Genomic DNA, 16,454 nt, shown 5'->3' with positions numbered 1-16,454 from the left:
TGAGAACAAACCAGCAACAGAGCAAGCAGCAGATTCTCACATCATGGTGACACATGTGGGCTCATTCATTAATAATACAGGTCATTATGTACAACCTTATAAATGTGATACTGCTGCCTCAGTGAGCATTAAAGGAATAGTTCCACAGTTTGGGAAATAAACATATTCACTTCCTTCCCTCGGTAGTTCCATGAGATGATCAATACCAGCACCTTTAAAGCTTACTAATTAACACATTATATCTCATTTGTTAAAAGATATGATACACAAGTATGTTGCTTTCACACTATGATTTTTGTGCAGATGAAGCAAACAGAATATAATGTTTTAATTAGTCAGCTCTGGGGGTGCTGGTGGCTGTTAGCTGTTTCACTTACCCATTCCACAAGTCTTTATGCTAAGCTAGCTAACTGGCTTTAGTGTACAGACATGACATGAGAGTGATAGAAAGTGAATATGTATATTTCCCAAAATGTCAAACGACTGCTTAAACCTTTATTCAAAATATTTGTGCTGTTAGTTTGTGTTTTGACCCCCCACCCCCTTTCCCCCCCTTCTTTTTAGCATATCTTTGCCTTTATCATGTTAGCTTACCTGTTGGAATGTTGCTTGAACCAAGTTGGCTGGAAACATGTTGCTGAGGAAGAGAATTTTGAGAATATATGAATAGCTTTCATTAAATGGCAGATGTGTTTGTAATGTAGTGTAAAAAAAAATAATGAATACATATGTATTTCCAAAGTAGGCCTGTTGTAAAAATGTCCTTCACAATCACAAAAAAACACATACAGAGCAAGACCACAATGACTAGAACACAGAGGCTGAGTTAACACAGCATACAATGCTGAAAGAAATTTCATTTGTTTTTCTCTTAACATTAAACTCGCTTTAAAACTGAATTATTTATAAATTCACATGACAGATATGTTCACGTTATGTAAATTAGAAACCTCATTATGGAACTGACTTGCACAATCCACAACACTTCTGTTACTTAAAACTCTGGAAGTCAATACGAAGGGACAGCTTTTACCTGGATGCAGCTCATTTGAGTTCTTCATGAAAAGAATAACCTTTCCAATAGATTAAAACATTGATCAGTATGTTTTTTCCTGCTTTTATCTTTTCTGGGAAAACCTTTATGGCCTTCATTATTTCCACACAGAAAGCTAGTTAGGTAGTAGGGAGGAGATATACTTTTTTATAACCATCCAAAAAAGCCCACTCAAATCTCTGCTGAACAAAAAAGCATCACATGCACTGCCTACCAACAGCAGCTGCAGCAGAGGCAGAGACCTCAACAAAAGCAGCAGGGAGAGATGAAAACCTGAAAATAGTCAAACAAAAGGGAACCAGGGCTAAATTAGTGCAAAAGGGTGGAAGCGTAACATCAGTGGGACATGGGTGCCCAACATCTGTCATAAACAGGGGAACAGATGAAAGCTTGTTCAACAGATTTGACTCATATAATGGACTAAAATGGATGGCAGATGTTTAGTAACTATACAGTATAATGGTTGTTTTATATATATACCCAAACCTGCTGCTGGAGCTTGTTCCTGTGATACATTTGCATAATCTCATTGTTCCTGTGGGGGTTTTCTCTGGGTGCTCCTCTTTCCTCCTACAGTCCAAAGACATGCTGGTCAGGCTACTTATAGACTCTAAATGAATTGTGGGTGTGAATGGTTGTCTGTCTATGTGTCAGCCTGGCCACACACCTGAGTCCTTGCCAGAATGAACCCCACCTCTTGCCCACTATAAGCAGGGACCCTGATTACCATAACTGGTTATGGTCAATGGAAGGATGGATATACTGTATACTGATATTACTTTGATTAAATTCTCACATAGTTCAGTGATTTTCAAATATATTTTCTAAGATAATTAAATGAGACTGAGGGTTTACAGAACTGGTGCACTGTCGCAGTTACTATATAGGCTTGTAGGACTGTCACATGGCAGAGGAAAAGGTCAGAAATAATACCATGAGTACGGACTGATGACGCTGGAGTAATCATTTCATAGAGAAAAATAGATTATGACTTGAATCTTCTTGTTATTCTACTGCCAGCAGGAAGCTGTGGCTTAGGTCCACATGTCCAAGTGTCCTTGAGAAAAATATGATTCAGTGAGTGAAAGTGCAATTTGGAAATACAGTACAGTAACTAAAAATAATCTTTATTTATACAACACATCCAAGTTCAAGGTGTTTCACAATAGAAACTGACACCAATGTAAACCAACAAGAGGAGAATGGCATACTGAAGAGAGCCTAGGGATAGTTGATAGAATTAAATTAAACAAAAAAAAAGAACCAAACATGATTTTCGTAGCACAGCTGAAGCTTATGATGACTCACACAAAAATCCTTTAATCTGACAATGAATTGTTTAAGTACACAATGTAAATTGTAGTAGGTAATTTCCTTTTTACATGTGACCATATAAAGGAGTGCAGCACAATGGGATAACCTCGTGTTTCACACGATTTGACACACTCATTAAATGAAAAATCAAGTTCAGTGTACAGACTGAAGCCACACAAAAAGTTTTGTCCAGCAACCCCTTTGATTGATGGAGACTTTGTAGAACACACACACGTACGCACGCACACACACACACATGCACGCACAGACACACGCATGCACACACACACACGCACACACAAAATGTGTAAAAATGCAGAAGTACACATAAAATGAGGCTTATTGATAGATGTTCATCAGTCTTTTTGCACCGGTGCTTGATGAGAGGTTCCCCATCATGCCTACCTCACAAACTATTCATTTTAGGTTGTGTTTAACCACCAACTTAATTTATTCATAATATCAAATAAAACTGTTATGATTGTTAGAAAAATACCTAATTTAAGATTGTTGGAATTCCGAAATAGTATAGTCCAAACAGGGAGAAGTGTAATAAGAGAAGTGTAATAAGAAGCACCATTTGTTCCTGATGCAGACTGTTCCTACATCTGAGTCATATATGTAGCGTTCCTAAAATAGTGCAGAGAACAGAGTCTGCCATCAATCACAACAAACTTACCATCGTAATAGCAGTGACTGTAAATCCCACATCAACACAGAGCTCAAATCACATTCAAAATTTAAACAGCACATTTCACATACAGAGAGATTAAACGGCATATTGTATCTTCACAGCTTATGCATACAACAGATTGACTTCAAAGACATATGGTGAAGATATAGAGGGACAATGTGGTATAAGTCATTGGACTGCAGTGAGTATTCTACATGGATTTGACCATTTAGCCTTTCAACAGCCAATCCTGTGTCTAAGACAGAGCAAAGCAGGCTAATGAACCACTCTGACCTCTGTGTCCCTATTAAATCCAAGTATGCGCATATTCATACATACTGTGCTCACTTTACATACTTATCACACACATTCATACACACACACATGACCGCAGACAGTCGGGCCCATTTGTGAGTGTACCAATGTAGTATCCCTGCATGATAGATGAGGGCTCTAAAGAAGCTTTGCGAGATAAATCCAAAGCACAGCTGTGCTCTGTAAAACACACACACACACACACACACACACACACACACACACACACACACACACACACACACACACACACACACACACACACACACACACACACACACACACACACACACACACACACACACACACACACACACACACACACACACAAATAGGCTGAGATCCTGTCAACGACAGAGCTTCACCACTGTCACATGATCAGTACATAGTTAGATTTTATGGGCTTGGCCAGTTTATTACTCCCTTTTTTATCATCCTGAGGGAGTCATTCATATACAATGTATTTCTAATATGATTTGATTTTGTCATTAAAACGCGCAAGAATATTAAAAAACAACACCAGAATTAAGAGGACAACTTTTAGATGACTGAGCTTGATTCTTTTTTTCCTCAGATAAAAACTCATAAGGTATTTTATGAAGTTTTTATGAAGTTTATTTGAAAAATATGCATTTGTATTCAAATAGAATCACAATAAACTTTAATATTCTGGTTGTGGAGTTAACTCTTCAGCAGGTCTCTGTGTCGCAGGCCACTGACTTTAAGCCCACTGACCGACTGTCACACTGACACAGTGGCTCTCAGGGCCTCACTGTCATGTTTCTTACTGCAGGGCTGACCCACGTTCACCTCAAACAAACCACTCCATGCCTCAGCAGCGATAATTAGCTTAGCACAATTACCATTGGCACATGAGGCTCAGGGCTTACACTTTGAGCTCAAGCAATTTCCTCCACTTCAGTCCTCATAAGACAGCACGCAGAGCAAGACATTGAAAACACAGGTATTATAAGGCATCTTTAAGTGACAGTGCTGTGCACACAGTATCGACATTATGATTAAAGGGAACCTATAATGCACACCTCCAGCTCTATACTTTTATTTCGGGACTAGAGTAGCTTTGCATGACACAGTTCAAAAATACTGGCCCTTTATGCCACCCCTCAGTTCAGCCTCTGTTTCTAAAGGCAGAGGGTCAGTTAGAAATAATGCACGGAGGAATAGTACATGCAGAAACAGCCCTAGTGACTAGCACATCTCCAACAGGTAAACTTCTTATTTTACTATGCCCTGCTGTGTAATGAAAAACTTTCACAGTGTGCCAGCTCGACTTAGTAATGGCTCAGTGTGACCACCCCCCAAAACAATGGATGTTAGCGGAGCAACATGCTTGGAGCAGATGACCATATAAAGAAATCCGTCATGAGTCAATCAGCTCAGGTTGAAAGTTAAAAAGAAAGCAAAACTGTTTGAAATTGAACGTTCAGAGCAGTCTGAAGCCGGTGCTTTTTGCTCACAAGGATTAAAAAGTGAACCAGAATGATCCATAATAGTATTCTGGTACCTTCAATTAATAGGTAAATAAATCTGAATGGCAGTTACCATAATGTCAAGCAAGTTAATTTCTCGTGTTCTGCAGCCTGTTGTTCCTTTTAGCTATCAGAAATTAATGTCCCCCCGCTCTGCCCCCACATCAACACATATCCTTTTTTCATTCTCATCGCAGCCCTTCAGTGGATTCATGCATGCAGATGTTAAACTTGCGGTCGCTGTACTTCAGCATCTACACAGTAGCTACAGGAAGAGAGTGAGCCTGAAGTGGTAGGTAATTTCAAAACAATGTCTCAAACTCAACAAATATCAACAAAACACACACGCTGTTCATGCATGGAATTTGACTATCTGTCTTGCTACTAAAACAGTAGCTGACAGCCCCTGACTGACATTACACGCAGTGTTGGTCAGGGAGCTCGCTGGGGCACACTGGTGACTGTCAGGAATCCCCTAAGGGCCCTCCTCCCCTGGTCTGCCTGTGAACGCTGTTCAGGGGGCTGATTTTAGCTCTGTCACACTGGAGCATGAAGTGGACTCAAATTGGGATGATAATGTCCCAATAAGAATGTACATAATTCATGTTAATTGTGATAATGATAAAATTCAAAGCTTGCATAAGTATTATAATTCATCTTAGAATTATTTTAAATCAGACAGTGGATATGTATATTATATGTACATGCTGGTCAGTTTAAATGCAGCACAGCGCAGCAGAGCCTCAGCAAGAAATTGGTACTTAGGAAAAGGTCAGTTTATCATATAGCCTATCCACAAAGAAATCAACTCCATCTGGGCTCACAGAACAAATCAAGTTGGGAGAGATTTGAGGAGAGTCATTTTTTCCCCACTGCACCACTATACCAGACCTTAGGGTGCCATCTCCTGCTAAATCCCACTTTAACCCCCCATGTTTGAACTAACATCAATAGTGAGTGAAAAAAGACAGTAATATATACATATGTATATATGTAAAAAGTACTGGGATTGCTGTCCAGGAGATTTCTATATTTCATATTCTGTTAATTTCAGATGAGTAAGTGTAATGCAGTATCACAAATGCAGTACTCTTTATTCATGCAAGTCATATGCTGTTCTGTCTCTCTGTGTAGCCCTCTGTCTGAAAGGTGTAATTGCTTATGTGCCTCACATCTGGGCCACCTATCCTGTTTCTAATAATGATGATGATACTTTCCTGAGCTAACCAACACTGCGCATTGACAGTTTGACAGTCTCTTACCGAATGAGATCCAGCAGGGCGTCAGCAGAGCTGGTCATTGGCTTCTTGCTCTCATCAGAGTCCTCCTTCTGAGCGGCTCCACCTGGATGGATGATGTACACCATGACAATGCCCACTACCACAGCCACAAAGGTAGTCCAAAGGTAATAGGAGATGGTCATGATGCCCAGGCGGCTGGAGCACTTGGCGTCCAGGGCAGCTAGACCTGACATCAAACTGAAGTATGGAGAGAAAGTGGGAGCACACAAAGGCAGGGAGACAAAAAGACAGATGGTCGTGTTAGAAACTGAGAGGGACTGTGTGAAACTGCTGCCACACATCTGCCCTTGTTCTGTGTCAATAACTGTCTGAGCTTCTGTTCCTGCACTGGGGGACTGAATTAATACAAATGTTTGGCTTATTGGCATTCTGTTGCAGTTATTCAGCTAACAACCTCAGTGTTCATTTGCACTCAAAGCATTTGCGCAGCAAAAGAATAATTGAAAGAGGCACTAAATTATTATGTTAAGCTGTGAGTTAATTAAATATTACTGAGTTATAGGTTCAAAAGGATAGAGGCAGATTTATTTAAGTGGGCAAGTCAGTTTATGATAAAACGTGTAGTTGTAAATGTACTGTTGTAAGTGCTACCAACATTTAAAAGACATAATTCATATTATTCACTATTTACTCTAATAACATACTTATGTGCAGGCATAAGCAAACCCCCCAACCATCAGCTGAGTGTCTGGTTATGACATGATGGCAGCCACTTATCAGAACTCTCTGTTTTCAAACCAGAGACTTCATTTACATGACACACCGCCTCTGCAGAGAGGTGGAGATCTCATACAAGGCCATCTTCGAGAAAATGTTGAACGTGACAATGAGAGGTAAGCATCAAATCAAAAGATATCCCCGTAATCTGTCTTTCTCTCGCTGTCACTTGCTGCTCCACATTCACATGTGGATCCAGCCATTCAGAGCGTTGATTGCTCTCACAGAAAAGTGAAAAGCAACTGTAATCATGAACACTATAAACAGAAGAGTCATTTTCAAAAAAGCACATTCCGTGCTGTTTGCCTCTCAGCTGGTACAGAGAAAATGTGAAAAAAAAGAAGGCAGGAAGATGTGATTTGTGGGAAGTGTGGAGAAACTGTTGAAATAGTGGAACAGCAGATGGGTGAAGAAGTGTGGAGAAACTGTTGAAATAGTGGAACAGCAAGTGGGTGAAGCCAGTGGCAGTAGGAGGAGAGAGCTGGAGAGATCTTTACTGTCTCTTGAGCTGGTGTGACAAGATTTTCCTTCCTATTCAAAGCATAATCTGGCTTGTGTTGGCAAGTGTTTGGATGGTGCTTCTCAGTCTCTCTGTGCAGTCACCCTTATTCTGCCATTCCTCCTTTTATCATCTCCGAAATGTACGACAGTCTCCATTTCCTATGGATGACTCTGCTTAGTGTGAATGTAAAGTGTTTAATCCAATTTTTCAACCAGTCAGTGACAACTTGTTAAATTTGCAAGTATGCAGTGCAAGTTGCGCCACTATAAAGCGAGGATGTCTGTGATAGCAGATCATTCATTTATCCACAACTGAGTATGCTGAATCATCAAAAAGCCTCTGATTTCTGCCTGATTTCCGCAGTGTACAAGTATGAAACCGGTTAAAAGTGTCAGCAGCCACAGACATTTTCAACATGTAAAGGCTGCATGCATTTATCTATAAAAAGCTGGATTTAAGCACAGGATTATTTATTTTCACTACACTGCAGCCATAGAACATTTTACAGCTAAACGGAAAAAAAGATTCATGCAAGTGAATCAAAGCCACATTTGATTTGAACTGAAGCTTAATGATTAAAAGGACAGCTGAGCCTGAGCTGACAGTGAGGTGGGAATACAGTATGTGCACAAGTGATGGGCTGCTTCCTTAGAGCTGGTCTCATTACAATAAAATGACCTTGAATAAAGTTGAGACACTTTTCCAGCTGTACAGGGTAAATATTTCTAATCTTTCAAATTTCTGGATTGTCTGAGCAAATCTGGATGGGGCAAGAAAAAGAATATACCCTTAAGATACCCTGAAATACTGAATTTAACGTAAAGGAATAGGCCATAGTACATAACATAAGCAAACATTATGTGTATGAGCAGCAGTAGCAGAGCCGTATTGAGCTACTACTGATGCAAACCCAACATTTCATACTGCCTTTGCTTCCCATTGTTAGCATTCAACTGGTGAAACATGTGGTGGCTTTTGTTGTAAAGCAGTAAAAGTGTCATGTCGGTCAAATCTGACAGTAATGGTTCACCAAAAATGGGTCTCCAAAAAACAGACAAGTCAATCTTGGATTTTTTTTTGGCAAATTTATAATTTTTAAATATTTAAGGGAGTAATGGAACAAGCAGGAGCAGCTACAGTGAGCTGTTAGATGAGGAGTAACAAGCAACAGGCTGCACATTCACTTCAGCAAGATAAACTGACTTCATTTACTTATTGTTGTGTGGATTTGCACTGTGTGCAGCATGAAATCAAATTGTAATTATTATTGAATGACTTTTAAAGATAACATTTTAAAAACAATATTGGTTTGTCTTGCAGCACTGTAAACACTTACACCAGTTGCTCCTCTGTTATATTTCTGATTGCTTAACAAAAGCAGGAAACCAGAAAGTTACTGTTCCTGGCTAACAAAATAGTCTGACACAAAACCTGTAAAATGCTGTAAAACCACAACTTGTTGTTTTCGTGCTTCCATTTTAGTGAAGATTAAACATGTTGATCAGTGATCTTTAAATGTGCTGGTACTTTTGGTGTTTTTTAAGACTAACTGTGTCTCTCTGCTTCCAGTCTGTCTCCTAAGCTTAGCTAACTAACTGTCTCCCTTATTTACTTTTGTATTATAGCGCACAGACATGAGAGTAGTATCAATCTCAGCTATTCCACTCAGCTGCAGTCCCTCAGCTGCTGTCGAGTTGCTAAAAGCATTTTGGCCATCTTTGTAGTTTGAAAGTGTCACCACTTATGCTCCCTGCAAACAAACCCTTTCTATGCATATGAATGGAGATGTGAACCATAAAGGTACAGTTAAGACCAACTAGCCTTTTATTTTCAGCACATGAAATATGGAGATGGATAAAATGTTTAACAATGCCATTATACATGAAATGTATTCATGCATTCTTTTATTTTATTTTTGGTCTTTTTGCCTTTATTTAGATAGTAACTCGCAGAAATGCCAATAGGAAACAGGGAGAGAGAGAGGGGAATGACCTGCAGCATTGGTCCCTGACTGGATTTGAACCAGGGACACTCCGATTATGTAGTATGCGCTCTAACCATTCGACCACCAGGGTGTTTTGTATTCATGCCTTCTTTAATGTATATCTCGAAAACAGGCCAATTGTATTTTTCTTTTCTCAATAGTGTTACAGCTACCACTCCCACTCATAGATGTATCCAACCCACTGAATTGCCTGCTGCTTCAGGGACGCTGATCTGCAGCTGACCCTGCACTTAGCAGGACAGACCCACACAATGAAATTCATCACCTGTCAGCAGGCTTTTCAGTTCAGGAAATTCCATGTAGTATAGGTGTAATATCTGTCTGACAGATTTAAAATATTTTCGCTGGGCTGAGTAAGTATCTTCATTCATTGCTGCAACACCACAGCTCTCTACTTCACTCTTCACTTACAGAGGTGACACTTTCCAATCTTCTCAAGTACAGAACTTGACTTTTGCTTTCCCGAGGAACAAATTGTTTTTATATTTATTTGTATCAACACCGGAAATCTCTAAAGAATAATGGTCATTTTTGATCTAAGTATTTCTAGTGTTTTGACAAAATAAAAGTAAAAGTGAGTGTTTTTAAAGGTACATTCTACCCTGAAGGACTTCTGTTGCTGCTGCTGCTGCACTCCACTGAACATTCCTATTTCAGTTTCATCATTGTATTGTACTCAAGGAATAGACATAAGGTGTGATTACAATTTATTAAATTGCAGCCTATAGCATGTGAGACAGTGTGTATATTAGTATGCATAAGTAAGACCATTATCGAGCCAGTATAGAACCAATTAAGTGCTTGATTAGCCAGGATGTGGTCACCGTCATGATCTCAATTCTCGTTGTATATAACATAAAGTCATACATGCTAAATGTAGTGAAGTGGAGGTTATTATTATTCCATGTTGTTAGTGTTGTGGTGTTACTAGAATTACATTAACTAAAATGATACACAGCTGGTGTGAATAAACCTTGGTCCCTTTGGTATATCAGGCAATAAGTGCAGCTGCAGCGTTGATTACTTTAGGAGCCTTACAAGCGCTAGTCAGGCATTAGACTACCTCCAGCAGGAAAATCAGAACGCTGTAAATACAGAGTCAAGCTGAAGTGGATTGGTGGTGCAAAAAAAGTCACTCATCTGGAAAATGGCAGACAATGATTTCAACTGTGGTGCACTGTTGTAATCCAGATGTTGGCTACCTTGACATGATTTTTTTCATACAGCAGTTCATGGGAAAACAAAAACAAACAAACAAACAAACACACACAAAAAAAAGCTTCAGCTGGAGATCATAAAGGAAAAAAAATTACATTTGCTGTTTCAGGGATTTACCTGTGACCCCTTACTCCTCCTAGCTCTGTGCACTTAAATCTGATAATAATAACGTCAAATATTGTATTTTTGATGGAAACTATTCATGCGCCCTGACTATATAGTGATTATTTGATGTGCTACTGTTTTGTGAGGTGGCAGCAACAATGAAATCAACAAAAAAGTGAAGTGATAGAAATATCATAAAATGAATAGCAATGAGTGATTAAAATATAAAGAATTACTTTGGGATTATTTCATTTCATGGACATTATTACTGACAAAGTTTTCTTTTATCTCTGGCAGAATTATTCAAATCAGTTGCCGATTCATCAGCTGATTATTTAGATGTTTTAACATTTAATTTGTCTTCCCTCTACTTTGGATAGATAAGCACTCTTTGTAATTTGAATGTGTTTTGCATCTTAATTCATGTGTGGATAAATGAAGTCTTGGTTTGATTTCAAACAGATGGATACTGATAAGTGTGTTTTTTGTCTTGAATCACACCCACCCCAACTGATGAAAAAATGTGATAATCCATATTTCCTCATCAACCGTCAACCAAAGATAATATACTTTATGTAGAAACATACTTCTATCACACCTCCTGCCACATATTCAGTGGAATATTTGATATCCATTTGATAAAAATAATTACATTAATTCCAACACAGTGACATGGATACATTTGTGTATAAATGTGTAATAAGTGCTATCAATTATGCTATAAATACACTTTGAATACAGAGGAACTCCTTCCCTTGTCACTTGGCAGCAGTGGAATCAAGCTATGAATATAACATTGACACGTTTAAGTTAATATGCTAAACTTGTCAGCAAACATGCAGCAAATGTTTATTGACACATCCAGCAGATATGGAGTAACATTCGAATTCATTTGGCATAGTGTTTCTGGCCACCTGGCAAATTTAAGTTCAATATTCGCTCTCTTTTACATTTATTTATCTCTCCAATAGCTTCAGAGGGAAATATGTGGCTCCTTAGCTGATAAATGTTTTTTGGAGCATGTGGTCAAAGTTAGCTACTAGCTAACTTTGACCACATGCTCCGAAGACGGCTTTATGCTGAAATGCATCAGCAGATTTGTCACCTTACATGAGGTGACTCTTTTTGTTGTTGTTTTTTAACTATGGCGTGCCACCTTTTTTCCTGACTTTGTTCTGGAGAATATAGCTATCACTGTCTGTCGGAGAATGAACCAAACAGTTAAGTTGTGGACTGACAAATCAAAACAATCAGCTGAAAGATGCACGGAGTCATGTGATTCATTGTTTAATATGAAGATTTTGAGCATGGCAGCTTTAAAATTAAGTCATGTCAGCTTGTTAAAAACATAAATTAAAGAGAAGTCACAAATGAAGTGTAACTATTTCTCTAATCTTCCTGTGACCTCTTGGTTGATCCTTCCCCCCGGCATGGGAACCATATACAGAGTGAAGTTGGAAGATCTACACAAGACTTTAACGTGGAATTTATGGAAGATTTATGAAGCAAATTTATGAATGTTACTGGGGGAGAAACTATGTTGAAATTGATGCTACAGGTGGTAGAACAGAGACACTACCATCAATAATTACATAGAATTAAAAATCAAATTATTAAGAAGAAATATCTTTTTAGAATAGATGTTGCATTGCATTCTTTTTGGTGATCCGAGTAAAACCTGTGTATTCAGAGGAACCCTACACCTCGGCTCTTGTTCAGCCTGTTATCAACAGGAAATTGAATCACACACTGAAGAGTGACAGCATAGTAGCTACGCAGTGATTTGTCTCTCTCTGATATCTGAGTCAAGGTAGGATTACAGTGAGTTGCCTGCCATGTGTAGCTGCTTGGATCGTGAGATTCAAACACACGTTCAACAGATCTGCCACAAGATTTTTGGACCATATGGGGCTTATAGTCCTCCCTGCTGCACCTTCGTCCAGCAAGAGCATTACAGTAATCCTTCATCCAGATGAAAAAGAGAAGGACAAGGCTCCTTGGAGAGGGGTTATCCATGACAACCTCGACAGCTAGTAGTGACACAGTGGCCTTTGATTCAGCAGCTCAGATCAACGTGTATAAACCACATTGATGACGCTCTACTTCGTGGTAGATTCACTTTTTTCTTATATTAGGATTATGTATGGTCACACTTTAACAGCAGCTATGTAATCCTGCATACAATTGTGCAAAAGACGTAAAAACAAGAAGCTCACAACAGCTCTAACATCTAATGGTGGGTACTAACAAGTGCTTCAATGATATATCAGCACAATTCTATAAACTTGCTGCCAAAAGGAATGAATAAAATATGACATATATTGATTCTTTAATGGGTCCTTCCTTGAAGAACTGCTCCCTCCTTTTCATCAGGTGCATGTCAGGTTATGTCAGTAATCTGTTACTGTTGACAGGTCTCAATAGCATGCTTGTCACCCTGCTGACAAGAATACTGTGCCCGTTTCTGTAAGAAAGTCAATACAAGTCAGTCTGTGTGAACATATTGCGTGAACCACTTAAGATGAAGGTCAGTGCTGGTCAGTGTAATTACTACTATTGGTTAGTTCCGGTCTTGTTCTGATGGAAATGATGAAGTGACGGAGAGTGAAAACAAAACACAAGTCAAGGTGTTAGAACCTGAAGAAGCTCATTTCACTGGCTGTGTGGTGAGAAACAATGATCGTTAAAATGGAAATAACAAATGTTGCGCTTTTAAAGTGGGTTACTGTTTGGTGGCTATCAGGGTCAGTCAGTCAGGAAAATCCTCACTGCCTTGCTGTACAACACTGTGTGTTTATCTGTCTGTCTGTATGCTGAGATTAAGAAAACCAATCATCTAACTCCACTGCCTGACCTGCTGAACTCACCAATAATATTGAGCAAGCAATGCAGTCATTTGCCAGGTCTCTGTTTCCCACTAGGGTCAAATACAGTAGCTACAACAGTATTCATAAAGAGACAAACCCATTAGACAGGAAACAACCAGCAAGGTAAAACACAGAGCAAATGTGTCACATACTGGTAATGCACGACTAGATCCTGTATTCTGCATTGTTCAAACCACAAAGTAGCAAACAACCTGATCGTCTCTTCATGCTGCTGATGCTGAATACGCTATTTATGTTTTAAGATGTTTTAAAAAAGTGTTTGTTAGACAGATGCAGAACAGCATTATGGCTTCAGCTGTACAGCCACTTCACCACACTGTGGGAAGAGTGTAAACTTATACAAAGCACAAGACAAAAAAAAACTTCAATAATGTGGTGCCCATTACTTCAAATTGAATGAAACGTTGATGAAGTGATGTTTAAATGTTAATTACTTGTTGCAAATATGCGTGTTGTATATTCTCTGCTGATGTGGTCTCACTCTACAGTTGATTGTGATTGGCTCTATAGAGCGACAACTAGATGAAATAACATGCAACAAACTCAGACAGCTTTTCAGGCCGAAGAGACTCCTGAACAACTTCGCTTTTGCAGCCAGACAACTATCCATCACAATGTGAGTTTATGAGCACATGGTGTATGCCCAAGCCCATTAAGTCACTGTGACATCCAGAAAACAGGACACAAGGATGAAAATTTGAAGCTATAATAAGAATCCTTATTTCCACTCTCTCTCTATCTCTATTATCTCTCTATTCACTAACTCTATTCATATTTGAATCCTATTTCCCTGTACATTAGTCCTGTCTCAAGAAAATTACAGAAGCTCATTTTGCCTCTACTTTCTTCTTTTAGTTAGACAACTATTCACAGGGAATTATCTGGCTACCAAGCCTAATCAGGCAATCAATCACCCCACCCCTACATGACAAAACAAAATCTCTCCAGAGGGCAAACCCACACATAGACAAAAAAAACAGAATGAAATTGTCATTTTCTGCATGTTATTTTAATCAGAAATCCAAAAACATTGGGGAAAGCATGGGGGTGTTCAATTAAAATGAACGCTCTATGCTGCTCCAAGAAGAATAAGATGTTTACAAGTTTATTTTATTTTTAATCTTAAGGAGACTTTGTACATCATATTTAGGGATGTCAATCACTTATTTGAATTTCAGTCTGCTTCTAGAAAGGTTTAATCTCACCAAAAATCTTTAGAAGGATATCCATTGCTTTCTGTGTGTTTTCTGAAAAGCAAAAACATACCTAGGAGCTTCACAATCAAGCAAAACATGCTTCCAGGCTGCATATGACTCATATCTCTACAGACCTTGTAAACATCCTAGAGGACACACTTACTCAGATCTGTTTTTTCTATACTCAACATCCACGCCAATTATTTCCTCTTAGCTGTGTGTATCTGACATGCAAATGCTTAAAGATACATATGGAGTAGTGACTGAGTGTTAACTACATGTAAAATGGACATACAGACAAATACAAAGTGAAATGCCTGGAAACAAGTGCTTATTACATGGAATTGTCAGCCATCTTAGGCAAGAAATTGTTATGTGGGGTAGAGCAGATACACCCAAGAGCAGATGGAAAGGAGCCAGGGATATGGTGGGACAAGGTATTTATTAAAGTAGGCGATGGGAAACTAGTAATGGAAGCTGAAAACCAGGAGCTGAGGCAGGCTGGGGTAACGGGACAGTGGAATCTGTAGAAGCTGGGTATAGGAGTGGTCCAGGGCAGCAAATCAGGGCTAACAATTCAACAGACAGGAAACACGGATAAGAGCCAGAGAGGGAGCAGACAGGATGGTGCAGAGGGTACGATCTAGCAGTGTGGATTTAGCAGGATTGAATGTAAGTAGAGGTCTTCATGGAGTAGGTTGTAGCTAGTGGGGCTCTGCTCTGACTCCAGCAGACCTTTCTCATCTCAAATAGTCACAAACACAGGGAAAGAGAGGGGGGGAGAGCCATTGGGGAGGTGGTGGAAGCAGGTAGGGAGAGTCATTTTCCTCTCTCTGCAAGATTTCACACATATACGAATGCAATTATCAGCTCTCTGACTACAGTGTGGATCAGCCATATGTTTGTGCGGATGCAGCATATCATTAAAACAGAGCTTCACCTTTGACCTTCAGATCTTAGCCAAAGCACTGGTAAACAAGAGCTCCCAAGGGCTTTATTAAAGAAGTAGAAACCACAATAAACCAAATAAACACAATATTTTGTCCTCCTGTTAGATACTTGATTTCAATTACAGTCCTCAAAAATCAAAGAAACATGGAACATAAGGAGGCAGTAAGTGGAGTGGCCATTGATTCTGCATGACGTGTTCATCGGATAATCTGGTTTCCGCTTTGGCTGGTGTGCAGATGGCGCTGGGAAGGAAAAAATGGGGACAGGCAGGCTATATTCACCCCTAGATAAGCCCTACTGTACTATGAACCATGTCCACCAGTCGGTCTGTGCATCCCAATTTAGATGTACTGCCTTCTTCCACTGTCATCAGTAGGTATGGCAGGAGAGAGACAGAGGGAGAAAAGCACAGCATGTTTATGTCCGTGGCTGGATTGACGCGTGTGTCTGCAGAGGGTTGCAAAACTATGTAGATATACCGCAAATCACCACTGAGTGGGTGGAAGTGGGGGGATAGCGATTAGTCCCAACACAACAGCTATGAAGTAACAAGCCATGCCTTCCACCTTCATTATCCATTATTGCCTCCACTGAGTTGAAGGCAGGCACCGGGAACATTGAGTGTGGTGTAGACTCCACAGTAGCTCTGGCAGCCTGAGTTGCCCAGAGTGCCGTGATTGCTTTTACATTCCCGTGTGCTCAAGTGGTTTGCTGAACTTGGCAGC

At 39.5% G+C, this 16,454-nt stretch overlaps 1 protein-coding gene across 2 annotated transcripts in view; it reads right to left on the bottom strand.

Annotated features, from left to right (window-relative positions):
• Positions 1-16,454, bottom strand: part of slc1a7a (solute carrier family 1 member 7a) — a 34,067-nt gene that overhangs the window by 7,893 nt on the left and 9,720 nt on the right. For both annotated transcript variants that reach the window (XM_062428516.1, XM_062428517.1), the window contains exons 3-4: positions 6,109-6,324; positions 595-637 (exon numbers count right to left, since the gene is read on the bottom strand). In XM_062428516.1, coding sequence (XP_062284500.1) covers positions 595-637; positions 6,109-6,324 — 259 coding nt within the window. The remainder of the gene's footprint in view (positions 1-594; positions 638-6,108; positions 6,325-16,454) is intronic.

This window comes from Scomber scombrus, chromosome 11, assembly GCF_963691925.1.
Source record: "Scomber scombrus chromosome 11, fScoSco1.1, whole genome shotgun sequence".
Taxonomy (NCBI): domain Eukaryota; kingdom Metazoa; phylum Chordata; class Actinopteri; order Scombriformes; family Scombridae; genus Scomber; species Scomber scombrus.
The sequence above is the reverse complement of the archived record's forward strand: the minus strand, read 5'-3'. Positions and strand labels throughout refer to the sequence as shown.